Source organism: Mya arenaria, chromosome 10, assembly GCF_026914265.1.
Source record: "Mya arenaria isolate MELC-2E11 chromosome 10, ASM2691426v1".
Lineage (NCBI taxonomy): Eukaryota > Metazoa > Mollusca > Bivalvia > Myida > Myidae > Mya > Mya arenaria.
The window spans coordinates 2482581-2502088 of NC_069131.1; the positions used below are offsets into that span (position 1 = coordinate 2482581).

General features: G+C 36.7%; 1 protein-coding gene across 3 annotated transcripts in view; it reads left to right on the forward strand.

The window, feature by feature from the left end:
* The window catches only part of LOC128204202 (arfGAP with SH3 domain, ANK repeat and PH domain-containing protein-like), a 46055-nt gene that overhangs the window by 9302 nt on the left and 17245 nt on the right, over positions 1–19508 (forward strand). For 2 of the 3 annotated variants that reach the window (XM_052905585.1, XM_052905587.1), the window contains exons 8-19: positions 821–980; positions 1317–1346; positions 3359–3538; positions 4436–4535; positions 5387–5435; positions 5961–6130; positions 7288–7421; positions 7942–8027; positions 8183–8363; positions 10357–10448; positions 10705–10891; positions 15306–15374. In XM_052905585.1, coding sequence (XP_052761545.1) covers positions 821–980; positions 1317–1346; positions 3359–3538; positions 4436–4535; positions 5387–5435; positions 5961–6130; positions 7288–7421; positions 7942–8027; positions 8183–8363; positions 10357–10448; positions 10705–10891; positions 15306–15374 — 1438 coding nt within the window. The remainder of the gene's footprint in view (positions 1–820; positions 981–1316; positions 1347–3358; positions 3539–4435; positions 4536–5386; positions 5436–5960; positions 6131–7287; positions 7422–7941; positions 8028–8182; positions 8364–10356; positions 10449–10704; positions 10892–15305; positions 15375–19508) is intronic. The other variant, XM_052905586.1, reaches the window with a different exon arrangement.

Consider the following 19508-nt stretch of genomic DNA (forward strand, 5'->3'; position numbering starts at 1 on the left):
GTAAGGTAAATTTACTGGCAAACACAAAAACAGCTTTTTTCAAAATTTAGCAAAAAGGTTGCTTTAAGTTATAATATGATTTTGAAGATGGTGACATTGTATAAAAACACGCTCCTTTGTATTACATGAGCACTAATGATTCAATCGAAGGAAATAACAGCAAGTTATTATCATATATATGTAGACCAATTTTTACCCTCATTGCCATTATGCACAGTTTCTTTTTTCCATTAGTATATACAACTGTTCATAATTTACAGATACTCGATATGTGATATTTACCTGTTATATATATAATTTACAGATACTCAATATGTGATATTTACCTGTGATATATATATAATTTACAGATACTCAATATGTGATATTTCCCTGTGATATATATATAATTTACAGATACTCAATATGTGATATTTACCTGTGATATATATATAATTTACAGATACTCAATATGTGATATTTCCCTGTGATATATTTATAATTTACAGATACTCAATATGTGATATTTACCTGTGATATATATATAATTTACAGATACTCAATATGTGATATTTCCCTGTTATATATATTTATAATTTACAGATACTCAATATGTGATATTTCCCTGTGATATATATATATATATAATTTACAGATACTCAATATGTGATATTTACCTGTGATATATATATAATTTACAGATACTCAATATGTGATATTTCCCTGTTATATATATATATAATTTACAGATACTCAATATGTGATATTTCCCTGTGATATATATATAATTTACAGATACTCAATATGTGATATTTACCTGTGATATATATGTTTACTACAGGTTTTTTAACAAGGGCCAGGCTGAGATAGAGAAGCATGAATCGTTTATAGACAACCTTGGCCAGCAGCTCAAGGACATCAAGCAGACACAGAGCCAGGAGAGAACCAAACTGCTCGACCTTCAAACCAAACTCAAGAACTCTATGCAGGGATACAAGGAGGTGGGGATTGTCTTCTGTTATATCATGCTCAACTATAGGGCAATGTAAATGAACTTTGTAATGATCGTACTATGCAATTATGTATTTGACATTCATTTTGTACTCAAGAACAGTACGGTCGGATATGAACAGGTGTTTTAGTCTCGGAATTGTTTTTTGATGAGCCTGAAAACTACATGTATGATTATATTATAAGCAATGAGCTGGAATATAAGTTTAATCATTTATACAACAAAGGCCAGATATTCTTACAAATCCCACTCTTGTTTTCTGGCCCGCTGGCTTGCTAGTTATGATTATGGGTTGGAGGTTTTCTCATTTTCATAAACACTTCAGGACCCTGGAACAGAATTTCATGGAGTCAAGGTACCTAGTTTTTCATTAGCCTTCAGGGGCCAATATACCATAGAGGCAAGCTGACTGTATGTTTAACTGGCGCATGATTCATGCAAGACTGCTTAAATAATGGTTGAATTATATAAACTAGTCTCCAATACTTGCAGGCTTATTGCTACTGTAGGTTGTGGAAACTTGTGTATTTAGTTGTTTGTTTATGGATCTGTAAATTTTGAGATGCATAAAATATTTCTATCAGCAAGCACACTTCCGCTGGTCTGGAGGATTGTGGGTAATGTCATTGTCTTCTACTTGTAGATGTGTTGTCAAAAAATAACGAATTACCATTAATGTTGTAACCTAATGTTGTATGATGGTAAGAATTATTGTATTTTCAGACTGCACTTCTATTATAAAGCTCTGTGATATTAAAAGTAAAGAAGTTATTGATGCTACTACAGTAAAACTGCTGTAACTCAAACAGGCTGTAACTCTAGAGCTGCTGATTGGTCAAGGTCATTGCTAAGTCCAGACGTGTATGCCTTCTATTATCATATTAAATCTTACTGATGGTAACTCAAGCCTAAATAAACTGAGTACTGGAGCACCATTGCCAGACCTGAGTACACAAGTCATACACAAAAGCTTAAGAATAACTTGAGGTCATAATTTAACACTTTTTCCTGTAAGCATGTTCCAAAATGTACAATTAACAGGTGTTAAAAAATGTGCATGATGTAAAAATTGCAATGACAAATAAATGGAAAATTAATGAGGTGTGAAAAGCGATAATCACTGTTTAGGAATGGCCTGTAATTCATTGATAGACTTTTGAGAAGATAATAGTGAGCTGATAATGATTGAAATATGACTACCATAATGCCATGTCATTTTCAATTATTGCTTGTTTAGAAAATGTGCTATTCATTAACTTTTTTTAATTTTTACTTTATCACATTAAATATATGACAGCCTTTGAACGTAAGAACAATTTACACACGCATGAAATAAAAAGTGCCAGTGTGAAGTAAACAACGGGTATGACAAAGCATGCATGTACCTTGTGTTGGCTGAACAAGAAAAATAATAATGCAAAATAATAGTAAGTATCTGATGTAATTTTAATTTTTAATAATGAAATAAAAGTTAAAGATTTAAAGACAAATATAACTATGGTATAATACTACTAGACATGGTTTGACTTCCAAATAAAACATTTCATAAAGGTCTGAAATGGGTAGTTCAAAACAATGTATTACTCGAGGTTTTTTGTTGGTCCCAGGTGTCCTCGAGTTATTGCAGTTTTACTGTAGTATATATTGTGATATGATTTATGATAACACCAATATCAAGACTCATGTTTTTTAAACATTAGAACAGTCCTTTTTTACAAACCAAAATATTTTGATGAGTCTAATTTCTTACCATTTTTAACTCTGGTTTATTTTCTTTTATGTATGCTCCTTATTCATAAACATTTAACTTTTATATAAATGTTTATACATAAACTAATGTTTTTAACAGTTAATCTATTTAACAGAAATATGACATATACTGACTTTGAGGTTTTGGAAATCTGCAAATAAAAACCTAAAACATTGGTGTTTAGAGTCTTTGTATCATTTCTGTATCATCTGGATTCTGCAGAGGGACTTTTTACTATTTGGGAAAGAAATATCTTCTTTCACTGTCAGAAGATAATCATACAAATTTTGGTGACTGACCGACTCAAACTTTTAATAAAAACATATGCCATTTTTTAACTCATCATACAGTAGTAACTGTATAATTGAATTAATTTATATAATGATATCAGAATCAGCTGTATTTATAGCCCTCATTTAACCTATCATTTGTTATATTTATATCAAAGCAATTCTATTTATAACTCATCTGTTCTATTTAAAGCTCAGCAGTTCTTTTGATTGGTCAACTGTTTAGTTTCCATTTATAACCTTTCTTTGCTATATTTTGATCATCAGTTCATATACTTAGCATCAATTTTGCACACACATGTATATAACTTGGAGTTCTATTTATAGCCAAGCTCCTCATCATCTGCAGCGACCGGTTACCGGCTACACCAGCTGCAGGGCAACAAAAACCACGGGTCCACAAAGGAGGGTTTCCTCCTAAAGAAGAGTGAGGGCATGTTGAAAAAGATGTGGCAGAAGCGCAAGTGCGCCATTAAGGACGGGATCATGAGGATGCATCATGCTGATGTGAGATGCCTCATGGCTCATTTAAGGGAATAAAATCATGTCCCTTGAAATAGGATCAAGCTAAGCTCTATTTTGTTTTAGTAAAGTTTGTGCTCTGTCATTTATTTAATCAATTCTTCCCTTATTTTGAATCATTTTGATACTTGTCAACATGAAAATCATGATAAACTATGTTTAAAAAATGGGATAAAATATTGACCACACACCATTTGTCAATCAAAATCAATCTCTAAGTTGACCATTGGTAGGATAATATTTTGTAAATTAATTTAATCACATGGTTGTATTATCCAATGAATTAACTGGTAAACCTCTGCCAAGAGATCCAGACAAGTTAAGCAAATTGCTTTTGCGCCTGGTCAATTAGGCTACCGGTAAATTATATAGATTCTTAAGCTTGTTATGCTTAAGATTCTTTTGAGAAATTGGGGCCTGAGCTTAATCAGAATTGGGAGTTTGAGTGACGACACTGTGCCTTAATTAGTGATGACACTGTGCCTTAATATTTGATATGGAAACTACATGTATGATTGAATCATAATGTTAATGAATGAATGTATGCTGGCTTCAAATAAATAAAATTATGTGTCCATGAAATGATTAGAAATTTTACATTGACCAGAACAAGCCGACTGATGGTTTTCAGTTTATCTGACTTTTGTATTCTATTGTTATAGGATTTGTACTTAAGAATTTTACCGTAGTCTACCTATTCCAGGACTATGCCGGAAAGATTTGTCACAATTAAAAGTTGCATACAAAAACAATATTGCTGGTCAGTTATAAGATGAGCAAGGTCCTTTTGCCTAGAATTTGAATTGAATTCAATATTGATTGTGTTTGAAACTTTTAAACAGGATAAAACTTATTGTGACATTAATATGTACGTAATTTCAGGAGTCAAAGGAGCCGGTATGTCTCAATCTGCTCACATGCCAGGTGAAGCTGGTCTCTGATGACCCAGGGAAGAAATGTTTTGACCTTGTCTCTAGTCATGGTGAGTCATACGACAGAAGATTAACCATTCTCATGCTTGGCATGGGTTATTTTCCATGGTCTATAGCCTGTGAATGGACTACTTCAATACACTATCCAGCTCACATTTATTGATAAGATAAGAATACAAAATGATTTTTAATCAAAAGTCTACGAATTATTGAGCTGACTAGTTTAAGAAATGTCCATGTTTCAAAAGATAACTTATTCAACCAAATATACAGCACATATTCTTTCAGCGTTAATTTGTCTTAGAAGAACAGTTCAAGCAAATTCAAATGTGGCTTGCTCATGGTTAAAATGTCATTTTATAAGATAACCAAACATCACCCCCCAGGCATTTAATTGGGAAATATGATCATTAGGATGGGATGTTTTCAACATGAGGGATTGAAACATTACACAAAATAATACTTAGAAATATGCTGCTTTGAGCAATGAAAATGAAGCTTGTATCTGTATAATTATTTTACTGCATTTTTTCTAAGAAAACTGCTGTAATATATGTTTAAGAGCCATGCGGTTATTGTTATAGAGTTTATACCGCTCTGGCACATAAGCTGTTGTTGTTGTTTCCTGTCATTTTAAAGTGTATTTAAATACCAAAGAGTCACATGAGCTGTAAGTGACTGCAGTTTTCAATCACATCAAGACTAATTTATGATACATTTGAAATTTAAGTAATAATCCGCTGGTGTTTATTCAACTGATAATTTGTTGTCTTATCAGTAAACTCACTACAGTATATATAATTTCATATTTGCTGACCATGCTTAAGATGTTTTAAAAGTGGTTAATCATTTTCTGAAGAACAAAAGGATGTATCCACGCTGCTTATAATTCCTGTTTCAGGCAACAGAACATACCATTTCCAAGCCGACGATGAAAAAGAGATGGAACAGTATGTACAACAAGTTGCTATTTCTTGTATGACAGACCCATTGTAGTTATTATTAACTTACTTGAGTTTGACTGTGAAGACAGTTGAAAGCTGATATATATGAATCATTGTCAAGTCAGTTTTGGACTCTTCCTGGGTAGAAACCAGGACTGTTGTCCTTATGGAGAAATTATGATCAAGTACCCCATGGTAGGGATCAAACCCACATTCTCCTGGTTGAATGTCTGACACCTCTACCACTAGACCTAGATTGAACTGAACAGATATGTCTCATGTCAGTGAATGTATCAAATCTAAATAAATATAATCAAATTATCATGCTATTGAAGTGAATAAACATATCTGGCCTCAGCAAATGTATCACCTCTAAATGAATATATCATGCCTCAGTAGATATAACACGTTGGAATAATTTCGATGCCTCTTTATTCGCGTTATATGTTCATTGCAATGCACATTTTGTCATGTATTGTATGATATGCATTTACAAAGTAAACTTGACTTGAATGAACATGTCTTATTCAGATGGATATCCGTGTTAAGCAATGCTAAGGAGGAGGTTCTACTGAAAGCCTTCCAGGACTCAGGCTCCAATGTCACAATGAACGAACATGTGCGTGAACTCACACGGAACATCATCGAAAGGATAGAGAAACTCCCCGGCAACAAGACTTGCTGTGACTGTGGGGCGGCTGGTAGGTGCAAGTATTCAGACTTCATAGAAAAACATTGTGCTCTTATCTATTGTGCAAGAACACTTTGAAATGTGTATCTGTGGATAGAGTTGCTGACAAGAGGTCAACCAATGGATATTATATTGAAGTAATCAGACCTACAAACATGTGATGCCGGGTGACTTCTTATTTGGGTAGCAAATTGGCATATTTGAAATATAGAAAAATTAATTGTACTTTGCGACATTTACTTTCACTTTGTGTCTTCGGGCTTGCAGTAAATATAGTCCAAGTTTTTCATTGGTTGAGATTTTCAAAAAAATGAAAGAAAATAGATAATAGATTTTATGTGCAAAAAAGATTGTACAATAAATATTACTATCATCAAATGACAAACAAACTTTTGGGAGCTTGAAAGATTGCAAAATAGGTCATGTTAATTCTGATTACAGTTGGGTAAAGGGGAAATATGCCAAATGTAACAATTTTATGTAAAACATATTTTGGGTAATTTTTTCACATATTAGTAATCTGCAACTGATACCCTTTCAAATTATAACAAAATTGCATTGGGTAACCAAGATTCAAAATTAATATCAAGGTTTATGCAGTTATCAGAAAACTAGCTTATTTTTTTGGTCAAATACCTTATAAAACATGTTTTGATGCAGATCTTATAGTATTTGATATATCGGACATACTTTGGACTATTTATGATTGAAAACCTATGTTTAGGGCAAATGTTAACAACATGTATTTGTAATCAAAGTGTTTATTGAGGGTGTCAATGCAAGTGAAAGCTTATACAGAGAAATAGATGAAATAATGTCTGTCTTGCATAGAAATGGCAATATTTATGAGGTTCTTTTCTTTGAAGGCTGAGCCCATTTACTCCATAAAGAGGATATAGGACTAGCCCCTGTTTTTTGCAGAGCCCCCAATATGTACCTGGTTCTTTACTGAGCCCATTTCACAGGGTGAAAGCAAAAATAATTTATCTTCTTCTTTATTTAATACTCTTAGAACCTTTAAATGTTCACCCTATGATTAAAAAAATCATGAATGTCAGAGTCATATGAGCTCTGAAGATCACTTGCATGTATTACTGCATTTCTCTTGGGAGGTGGCATGGAAATGAAGGCTCATAGACGAAGGTTATTTCTTACCCTCTGTTTTAGATCCGAAATGGCTATCTACAAACCTTGGAGTGTTGATCTGCCTGGAGTGTTGTGGAATCCACCGAAACCTGGGCGTGCACATCTCACGAACACAGAGTCTCGAGATAGACCAACTTGGGACTTCGCAGCTACTGGTAAATAAGTAGGGGTTCAGGAGGGAGGGGGGAAAGGACAAAAATGGGAAGGTAGTATTATCTGTTTGTCCTGGATGATCATATTATAGTCTTTTGATAGATGACAAATTACCTCATAGCTACTGGTAAAAACAGAGGGGTTCAGGGCTTTGGAAAAGGGACAGGGCAAAAGAGGGTATCTCTAGTATTTTTTTTACCCGGGTGTGACTGTTACACTGAGTTTTGCAGTTGACCAACTTGGAACCTTAAAGCTACTGGGGAAAACAGGGGAGATGGGGAAGGGGAGGGGTATACTATCTTCTGTCTATTTTGGGCATTAAAATTGTACACTACACATGGCATTTTTATACTTGTGAGATCATTACATTTAAGTTAAACAAATTTAATAATGTTTATTTATATATTATACATTTTGTTGTTCACAAATGTGAAGTCATAAAATATATCATGATTTTGTACACATGAAGCCATTGCTTCTCCCTACATGGGTATTTACCTCTTATGCTTGGCCCACTTCCAGCTTGCCAGAGTGATAGGGAACGACTACTTCAATGAAGTACTGGAGGCGAGACTCACAGGAACAAAACCAAAGGCAGACAGTCCCATGTGAGTGTTGTGCTTATTGGAATGCCAACTTTTCTTTTTCATTAATGTGAATACAGTTATGTAAGTGAATTTGAGTGGCATTACATTCAACAGTGCAAATGATTTTTTGAAAATGTTATGCCATTCTTGCATCATTACTGTCTCTTTCTTCCCAGGAATGAGAGGGAGGAGTTCATTAAGGCCAAATATGTGGACCATGAATACACGATCATCACATGCAACGACATACGTGAGTTACAGCACGACTTCCAACAGGCGATACAGCAGCGTGACCTCCAGTCCATTATCCAGGTGTATGCCGAGGGGCTCGACCTCATGACTGTGTTACCAGACTCAGTGAGTATTAATGATATGATCCATCTATGTGTGATACACCAGCGCGACCTCCAGTCCATTATCCAGGTGTATGCCGAGGGGCTCGACCTCATGACAGTGTTACCAGACTCAGTGAGTTTTAATTATGATCCATCTATGTGTGATACACCAGCGCGACCTCCAATCCATTATCCAGGTGTATGCCGAGGGACTCGACCTCATGACTGTGTTACCAGACTCAGTGAGTATTAATGATATGATCCATCTATGTGTGATACACCAGCGCGACCTCCAGTCAATTATCCAGGTGTATGCCGAGGGCCTCGACCTCATGACAGTGTTACCAGACTCAGTGAGTATTAATTATGATCCATATATGAGCGATACACCAGCGTGACCTCCAGTCCATTACCCAGGTGTATGCAGAAGAGCTTTACCTTATCAATGTGTTACCAGAGTTTTTATGATCTATACATACGCAATTTACCAGTGTGATTTCCAGTCTAGGAGTACACGGAGGGGCTCGACGTTATGACTGGTTGTGGTAGTCTGTGAATCTTAAGAGGTACAAAGCATACAGTTATTGTATATATGGTGGGAAAGACATTAAGAAGCTAGTACAGTCCATTTTTTCTCAATGTAAGATTGACCTTCAGTCAAAGGTGTATAGATGTACATGTAAGTGTTAAACCTTATCCCTGTTCTACATGTTGTGACTTATTTGTTTGTACATGTATGACACTGGAGATCAATTTAATTTTAACAGTTTCACTCCTATTACTTCAGACATAAGAGGAAACTGCTCATGTATGGAGCATATATTGAATTAAGTTGTGAAAAGCTTTGAATTCATAAGATACATAGTTGGTTGCACCCTCCCAGAGATTTTTTTTGGCTAATTTTAGGGCTGAATATCAGCCCTTTCCCCTCGCCATAAAGCCTCCAATTTTCCCCAAAACAGAAATCATTTTTCCCCTTTGTCCTGAGTTTCTCTTTACTTTCAATTTAAACCTGCAAAGTTAATTTTGCATTTCATTGAAGTTACTTCTATTTCATACATTTTTTGATAGTAAACTTTCAGATATTATCCATCCTCGTATTCGGTTAAATCCGGTCCGGGTAACCGCAAAATAGCCAATATTTGTTTACAGTCTTTTTTACCGTGAATATTTTGCAGGACGCACCGTTATTTTTCTGCTTCTGATTTTAATTTTCTGTTTTCTTTCAGTTTTTTGTAATGCAAAGTACTCTTTATCCTGACAATTGTTGCCATAGTCGATGAAGTATGGTATTCAGTAAACAACAGCAGTTTCACAGCGTTGAAGGAAATTTATTTATGTGTGTTTTAAGTATCTCAATGTTTTGTACTCAACTGTTTAGTTCTAGATAATGACTAAATTAGATTTTGAGTGCAAAACATACACAGACTTCAAGTACATGGACACACAATTGACAACCAGTTTAAACATGTTGTCGTGAGTATTGTTCACAGTGATTTGGTGGTATTGTTTTGAATTCAAAAATGCATTTCTCAGTATTCATATTAATCATCAATGTTTAATACAAGAAGATAAAAAAGTCAGACAAGCTTGTTAATGGCTGTCTTGCATCACCGTGTTATAGAAAAAGTCTGTAAGGACACATATAACATAAATTATAATAATTTCAGTAAAAGCAGAAAATGAAATCTTTTATAAGTCAAATGACCATGTTATAATTTTCCCAATTTTTGGACTTTTCACGCTAATTTTCCCAATTGAAAAGGCACAGGCAGTAAAATTATTTTGAAAAAAAATCACTGCCTCCAGTTTCAGAAGGGTTAAGAATGGTGCAATAGTAGTAATGTGTCTGGAACCTACAAAAACAAACCAGGTGGTTCAACACATTCACTGATAATGGTTGGGCTAACCACCTAGGAACAGTCCGTAAAACAAGAGGTTTAGATTGATTGAGGAATAAACCTCACACATGTCCCATCATTTATCAACAATAGTGAAACCAAAATTATTTTCAGCCTTTGGAAGAGACCGCCCTCCATCTTGCCGTTGCTCAGGAGGACGGGACCTCACTACCCATCGTCGACTTCATCATCCAGAATTCCAACATGTATGTATCTGCTGAATAGGTAATAAGTTTCTACGAGAATGAAATCGCTGTCACTATATCCCATCCATGTGCATGCTCACATTTGATTTGGAAGAGATAACAGACTGAAATTTCTGAACAGAGATAAATCAAATTGATAGAAAAATAATTAAATGATGAAATATAATTATAACTACTAATAAAATTCTAAAAACCACCGTAATGCATATGATGAACCCTGTGTCCCTTTAGCTCCCTTCGACGCCTATATTTACAGTAACAGCCTAGGCCGTCAGACCCGGGATGGTAACACGTCTCTACACCTGTGTGCCATACTTAACAAGACAGAATGTATGAAGTGTCTACTGCGGACCAAGCCAGACATCGCGCACATTAAGAACAAGGGCGGACATACTGCTCTTGACATCGCCCTGGAGAATAACTTCCAGCTCTGTGCTGAATTGGTAAGAGTTGAAATTTCACTATAAAAGATAATATATAGAATTGAAATTAATTATACCCCCACAAACGAAGTTTGAGGGGGTATATAGGAGTGAGCTTGTCGGTCGGTCTGTCGGTTTTCATGGTTTCCGGACGATAACTCATGAAAGGCTAGACAGATTTGAACAATTTTTGGTACACAGGTGTAACATCAGAAGATACAGGTCAAGTTCGATATTGGGTCTGATGGGGCCAAGGTCAAGGTCACTGTTACTAAAAAAAGAAAAACGGTTTCCGGACGATAACTCATGAAAGGCTTGACAGAATTGAACAATTTTTGGTAAACAGGTGTAACATCAGAAGATACAGGCCAAGTTCGATATTGGGGCTGGTGGGGCCAAGGTCAAGGTCACTGTTACTAAAAATAGAAAAACGGTTTCCGGACGATAACTCATGAAAGGCTAGACAGATTTGAACAATTTTTGGTACACAGGTGTAACATCAGAATATACAGGTCAAGTTCGATATTGGGGCTGGTGGGGCCAAGGTCAAGGTCATTGTTACTAAAATTAGAAAAATGGTTTCCGGACGATAACTCATGAAAGGCTTGACAGATTTGAACAAGTTTTGGTACACTGGTGTAACATCAGAAGATACAGGTCAAGTTCGATATTGGGGCTGGTGGGGCCAAGGTCAAGGTCACTGTTACTAAAAATAGAAAAACAGTTTCCGGACGATAACTCATGAAAGGCTAGACAGATTCGAACAATTTTTGGTACACAGGTGTAACATCAGAAGATACAGGTCAAGTTCATTATTGGGGCTGGTGGGCCAAGGTCAAGGTCACTGTTACTAAAAATTGGAAAACGGTTTCCGGACGATAACTCATGAAAGGCTTGACAGATTTGAACAATTTTTGGTACACAGGTGTAACATCAGAAGATACAGGTCAAGTTCGATATTGGGGCTGGTGGGGCCACGGTCAAGGTCACTGTTACTAAAAATAGAAAAACGGTTTCTGGACGATAACTCATGAAAGGCTCGACAGATTTGAACAATTTTTGATACACTGGTGTAACATCAGAAGATACAGGTCAAGGTCGATATTGGGGCTGGTGGGGCCAAGGTCAAGGTCACTGTTACTAAAAATAGAAAAACGGTTTCCGGACGATACCTCATGAAAGGTTAGACAGATTTGAACGATTTTTGGTACACAGGTGTAACATCAGAAGATACAGTTTGGTGCACAGGTGTAACATCAGAAGATATAGGTCAAGTTTGATTTTGGGGCTGGTGGGGCCAAGGTCAAGGTCACTGTTACTAAAAATAGAAAAACAGTTTCCGGACGATAACTCATGAAAGGCTTGACAGATTTGAACAATTTTTGGTACACAGGTGTAACATCAGAAGATACAGGTCAAGTTCAATATTGGGGCTGGTGGGGCCAAGGTCAAGGTCACTGTTACTAAAAATAGAAAAACGGTTTCCGGATGATAACTCATGAAAGGCTAGTTTTTCTTGTCAGCAGTGTAACTTCTAAATTACTCAACAGATTTAAATAAAACAATACATGCATGATAAAAGAAGATGCAGTGTGCAGTAACCTTGGAGTTATGGCCTCTTTTCAAAGGAATGGTTTGCCATTCCTGTGTCCAGGCGGCATTTGGGGGTATTCGTCACTCCTGTGACAGCTCTAGTTATTAGTTGTACTAGACTAGTTCACTTATGACATTTTGGGAGCTAAGTTGTCATTTCTTCGTTCTGTTTCCAGCCAAATCTGTAATGTTATTTTGGTCATGGCACCATATCAGGGATTAAGCTTGAAGAATTTTAACACTAGACTATTGAGAAATATCCAAATTCGAACGATCTTGAAAGTCCCACAGTCCAGAAAAAGGGAATTTCAAGACTTGTTGAAATCTTATTAGAAATAAATATTATTATTACTGTGAAATCATTGATATTCATGTGCTTGAAATTTCGTGGTTTTTCGAAAAAAGACAATTTTGTTGGTACTTATATGTGTGGATTTTATTTATTTTTATTATGCCCCCGAAGGTGGGCATATTAAAATCGCACCGTCCGTCCGTCCGTCCGTCCGTCCGGCTCTGTAACTTTCCCTTGTATGGACAGATTTTAAAATAACTTGCCACATGTGTTCCACATACCAAGACGACGTGTGACGTGCAAGACTCGTGTCCCTACCTCAAAGGTCAAGGTCACACTTAGTGTTTATTCACAATGGAGTGCTGCATATAAGGACATAGAGTATAGGTTGTCGTGTCCGGGCTGTAACTTTCTCTTGTATGGACAGATTTTAAAATAACTTGCCACATGTGTACCACATACCAAGACGACGTGTCGCGTGCAAGACCCGTGTCCCTACCTCAAAGGTCAAGGTCACACTTAGTGTTTATTCACAATGGAGTGCTGCATATAAGGACATAGAGTATAGGTTGTCGTGTCAGGGCTGTTACTTTCCCTTGTATGGACAGATTTTAAAATCACTTGCTACATGTGTTCCACATACGAAGACAACGTGTCGTGTGCAAGACCCATGTCCCTACCTCTAAGGTGAAAGACTAAGTGTTTATTCACAAGGGAATTCTGAATATAAGGACATAACAGTGTAGGTTGTCAAGTATGGGTGGTATTTTTTTATGTTCAGAGGCAATTTAAAATAACTTGCCATATGTATTTGACACGTAAAGGCAAGATCAACTTTTCATGTACTGACCTTGTTCGTAGGTCAATGTCACATTCGGGGGCATTCGTCACATACTGTGACAGCTCTTGTTGTTTTTTTTAAATTCAAGCTGCTACCCAAAATTGTCTGCAAATTCACCATGCGTCGATCTCATGCTATGTATCATCTACGTCACGCAGTTTATGGCACTGCAATGGGACAATATGTCAATTAGTCCAGATACCCATGTCAATTATTGTTTGATCAGTAATTAAGGGTCATGAATAGCGATGCAACCACATCAAGGATATAAAAATAAATAATGAAGCCATTGAATGTCATTTAAGTATTTTTGCAAACTATGAACACACAGGAAGGGTTTTTTATTAAATAATTGATTAAATATTTTATCAAAGAAACAAATTTATGTGACGACCCTTAAACACACAAGGTTAATAATCGGTATGTTTTGAGGTTGATAATGAGCTTGTTTTAATGTTTCGACAAGGCCAAACAAAAATACTGAATGCAAGTACTTATAATTGACTTCAATTTATTATCTTTGAGGCAAAGTAATATATAATGTAAAAAATATGTATGTTAATAGTAAAACAATGATTTATTGACTTACATGTTGTATACCATGAACATGTATATTAATGCTAATACATGTATACTAGTGATGAAACGATTATCGAGTACAATCGATTAATCATCGCTGACAATGCGATGTCGGCGACAATTAATAGTACTTGTCCAAAATCGATGTCGCTAATGTTACTTCCGGTAACTACTTATATTTTTGTGTGGCAAATGTCGAGTAAATGTCATTTTTTTCGGTAAATTCTTGTTAAGTTCATTTTAAAAAGGGGGTCACTCTCTTACACAAATGCCTACGAATGTAAACACTTTCGCTTTAACCTTATAAACTTTCCCAAATTTCAAATGGTCTTTTATTGTTTATATATTCCACAAAATCTTCTTCAATAACCTGTCTCTATGGTGTAGTGGGTCCGGTCTTACCTGCAAATACCGGGGATCCCTGCTCGATGCATTCTGTTTTCGAAACCTTTTTTTGGTATCGTTTGTAATTAACTAAAAATGTTCAATATATTAGGTTATTGAATGTTAAGCTGGTTCACAAATATATGATATGCTTTTACATGGATAAAATGCTAAGATAACTTACTTGATGCGGATTGCATCATTTTGCAATTGATGTGCAGTTATTAAGTACCGGTATGTTTTGTGTTGTTATGTTTTTTTCGTTCAGTTATTAAAGACAGAAAAAAATTATGGAAATTTACTTACTGTTGCTAAAAGCTAGACTATAGCATCACACGTACTGATTCCAGGTTTAACCATTTAAATGATTATGATGATACAATGTATAAAGAATGTATTCCTTCGTGATATTATGAATTTCGATTATTGTCCAATAGTAAATCGAAATGCTTGGTCCGATTCGATTCGATTATCGATAGCAAATAGAGTCTGATTTTCAAACACTAATATATATCCTCTACATAAACAGTAAGATTTTAGAATTAGGTCAAGTTTTTGTTGGGATCTTGATTTCGTGGATTAGCCAACCCACGAAATCCACGAAAAATTAATGTCCCAGGAATATTTATGATTTCACTGTTCAATTAATACATACTTTATAATTATTAATCTTCTGTATTGGTGAGGGGCTGAAATTGTTATTATTATTACTATTATTTTTATTAATTAATATTCCCTTTTTCCAGTTGAAGGCAGCTATGGCAGGAAAGAAGGACGTGTTTGAACACATCAGTATTGAGTGGGACCTCATAACGGTAAGTTTGAACACATCAGTATGGAGTGGGAACTCATATAACGGTAAGTTTGAACACATCAGTATTGAGTGGGAACTCATGACGGTAAGTTTGAACACATCAGTATGGAGTGGGAACTCATAACGGTAAGTTTGAACACATCAGTATGGAGTGGGAACTCATATAACGGTAAGTTTGAACACATCAGTATTGAGTGGGAACTCATAACGGTAAGTTTGAACACATCAGTATGGAGTGGGAACTCATAACGGTAAGTTTGAACACATCAGTATGGAGTGGGAACTCATATAACGGTAAGTTTGAACACATCAGTATTGAGTGGGAACTCATATAACGGTAAGTTTGAACACATCAGTATGGAGTGGGAACTCATGATGGTAAGTTTGAACACATCAGTATGGAGTGGGAACTCATATAACGGTAAGTTTGAACACATCAGTATGGAGTGGGAACTCATATAACGGTAAGTTTGAACACATCAGTATTGAGTGGGAACTCATATAACGGTAAGTTTGAACACATCAGTATGGAGTGGGAACTCATAACGGTAAGTTTGAACACATCAGTATGGAGTGGGAACTCATATAACGGTAAGTTTGAACACATCAGTATGGAGTGGGAACTCATATAACGGTAAGTTTGAACACATCAGTATTGAGTGGGAACTCATATAACGGTAAGTTTGAACACATCAGTATGGAGTGGGAACTCATGACGGTAAGTTTGAACACATCAGTATTGAGTGGGAACTCATATAACGGTAAGTTTGAACACATCAGTATGGAGTGGGACCTCATAACGGTAAGTTTGAACACATCAGTATGGAGTGGGAACTCATGACGGTAAGTTTGAACACATCAGTATGGAGTGGGAACTCATTTGAACACATCAGTATGGAGTGGGAACTCATATAACGGTAAGTTTGAACACATCAGTATGGAGTGGGAACTCATATAACGGTAAGTTTGAACTCATCAGTATGGAGTGGGAACTCATAACGGTAAGTTTGAACACATCAGTATGGAGTGGGAACTCATATAACGGTAAGTTTGAACACATCAGTATTGAGTGGGAACTCATGACGGTAAGTTTGAACACATCAGTATGGAGTGGGAACTCATAACGGTAAGTTTGAACACATCAGTATGGAGTGGGAACTCATATAACGGTAAGTTTGAACACATCAGTATTGAGTGGGAACTCATAACGGTAAGTTTGAACACATCAGTATGGAGTGGGAACTCATATAACGGTAAGTTTGAACACATCAGTATGGAGTGGGAACTCATATAACGGTAAGTTTGAACACATCAGTATGGAGTGGGAACTCATGACGGTAAGTTTGAACACATCAGTATGGAGTGGGAACTCATAACGGTAAGTTTGAACACATCAGTATGGAGTGGGAACTCATATAACGGTAAGTTTGAACACATCAGTATTGAGTGGGAACTCATGACGGTAAGTTTGAACACATCAGTATGGAGTGGGAACTCATGACGGTAAGTTTGAACACATCAGTATGGAGTGGGAACTCATATAACGGTAAGTTTGAACACATCAGTATGGAGTGGGAACTCATGACGGTAAGTTTGAACACATCAGTATTGAGTGGGAACTCATAACGGTAAAGTTTGAACACATCAGTATTAAGTGGGAACTCATAACGGTAACTTTGAACACATCAGTATGGAGTGGGAACTCATATAACGGTAAGTTTGAACACATCAGTATTGAGTGGGAACTCATATAACGGTAAGTTTGAACACATCAGTATGGAGTGGGAACTCATATAACGGTAAGTTTGAACACATCAGTATGGAGTGGGAACTCATGACGGTAAGTTTGAACACATCAGTATGGAGTGGGAACTCATGACGGTAAGTTTGAACACATCAGTATGGAGTGGGAACTCATATAACGGTAAGTTTGAACACATCAGTATGGAGTGGGAACTCATGACGGTAAGTTTGAACACATCAGTATGGAGTGGGAACTCATATACGGTAAGTTTGAACACATCAGTATGGAGTGGGAACTCATATAACGGTAAGTTTGAACACATCAGTATGGAGTGGGAACTCATGAACGGTAAGTTTGAACACATCAGTATTGAGTGGGAACTCATGACGGTAAGTTTGAACACATCAGTATTGAGTGGGAACTCATATAACGGTAAGTTTGAACACATCAGTATTGAGTGGGAACTCATGAACGGTAAGTTTGAACACATCAGTATGGAGTGGGAACTCATAGACGGTAAGTTTGAACACATCAGTATGGAGTGGGAACTCATGACGGTAAGTTTGAACACATCAGTATTGAGTGGGAACTCATGAACGGTAAGTTTGAACACATCAGTATTGAGTGGGAACTCATATAACGGTAAGTTTGAACACATCAGTATGGAGTGGGAACTCATATAACGGTAAGTTTGAACACATCAGTATGGAGTGGGAACTCATGACGGTAAGTTTGAACACATCAGTATGGAGTGGGAACTCATGACGGTAAGTTTGAACACATCAGTATGGAGTGGGAACTCATAGACGGTAAGTTTGAACACATCAGTATGGAGTGGGAACTCATGACGGTAAGTTTGAACACATCAGTATGGAGTGGGACCTCATAACGGTAAGTTTGAACACATCAGTATGGAGTGGGACCTCATAGACGGTAAGTTTGAACACATCAGTATGGAGTGGGAACTCATGACGGTAAGTTTGAACACATCAGTATGGAGTGGGAACTCATGACGGTAAGTTTGAACACATCAGTATTGAGTGGGAACTCATAACGGTAAGTTTGAACACATCAGTATTGAGTGGGAACTCATAACGGTAAGTTTGAACACATCAGTATGGAGTGGGAACTCATATAACGGTAAGTTTGAACACATCAGTATGGAGTGGGAACTCATATAACGGTAAGTTTGAACACATCAGTATGGAGTGGGAACTCATATAACGGTAAGTTTGAACACATCAGTATGGAGTGGGAACTCATATAACGGTAAGTTTGAACACATCAGTATGGAGTGGGAACTCATATAACGGTAAGTTTGAACACATCAGTATGGAGTGGGAACTCATGACGGTAAGTTTGAACACATCAGTATGGAGTGGGAACTCATGACGGTAAGTTTGAACACATCAGTATGGAGTGGGAACTCATAGACGGTAAGTTTGAACACATCAGTATGGAGTGGGAACTCATGACGGTAAGTTTGAACACATCAGTATTGAGTGGGAACTCATGACGGTAAGTTTGAACACATCAGTATTGAGTGGGAACTCATATAACGGTAAGTTTGAACACATCAGTATTGAGTGGGAACTCATGACGGTAAGTTTGAACACATCAGTATGGAGTGGGAACTCATGACGGTAAGTTTGAACACATCAGTATGGAGTGGGAACTCATGACGGTAAGTTTGAACACATCAGTATGGAGTGGGAACTCATGACGGTAAGTTTGAACACATCAGTATTGAGTGGGAACTCATATAACGGTAAGTTTGAACACATCAGTATGGAGTGGGAACTCATGACGGTAAGTTTGAACACATCAGTATGGAGTGGGAACTCATAACGGTAAGTTTGAACACATCAGTATTGAGTGGGAACTCATGACGGTAAGTTTGAACACATCAGTATGGAGTGGGAACTCATATAACGGTAAGTTTGAACACATCAGTATTGAGTGGGAACTCATATAACGGTAAGTTTGAACACATCAGTATGGAGTGGGAACTCATGACGGTAAGTTTGAACACATCAGTATGGAGTGGGAACTCATGACGGTAAGTTTGAACACATCAGTATGGAGTGGGAACTCATATAACGGTAAGTTTGAACACATCAGTATTGAGTGGGAACTCATATAACGGTAAGTTTGAACACATCAGTATGGAGTGGGAACTCATGACGGTAAGTTTGAACACATCAGTATGGAGTGGGAACTCATAACGGTAAGTTTGAACACATCAGTATGGAGTGGGAACTCATAACGGTAAGTTTGAACACATCAGTATTGAGTGGGAACTCATAACGGTAAGTTTGAACACATCAGTATGGAGTGGGAACTCATATAACGGTAAGTTTGAACACATCAGTATTGAGTGGGAACTCATAG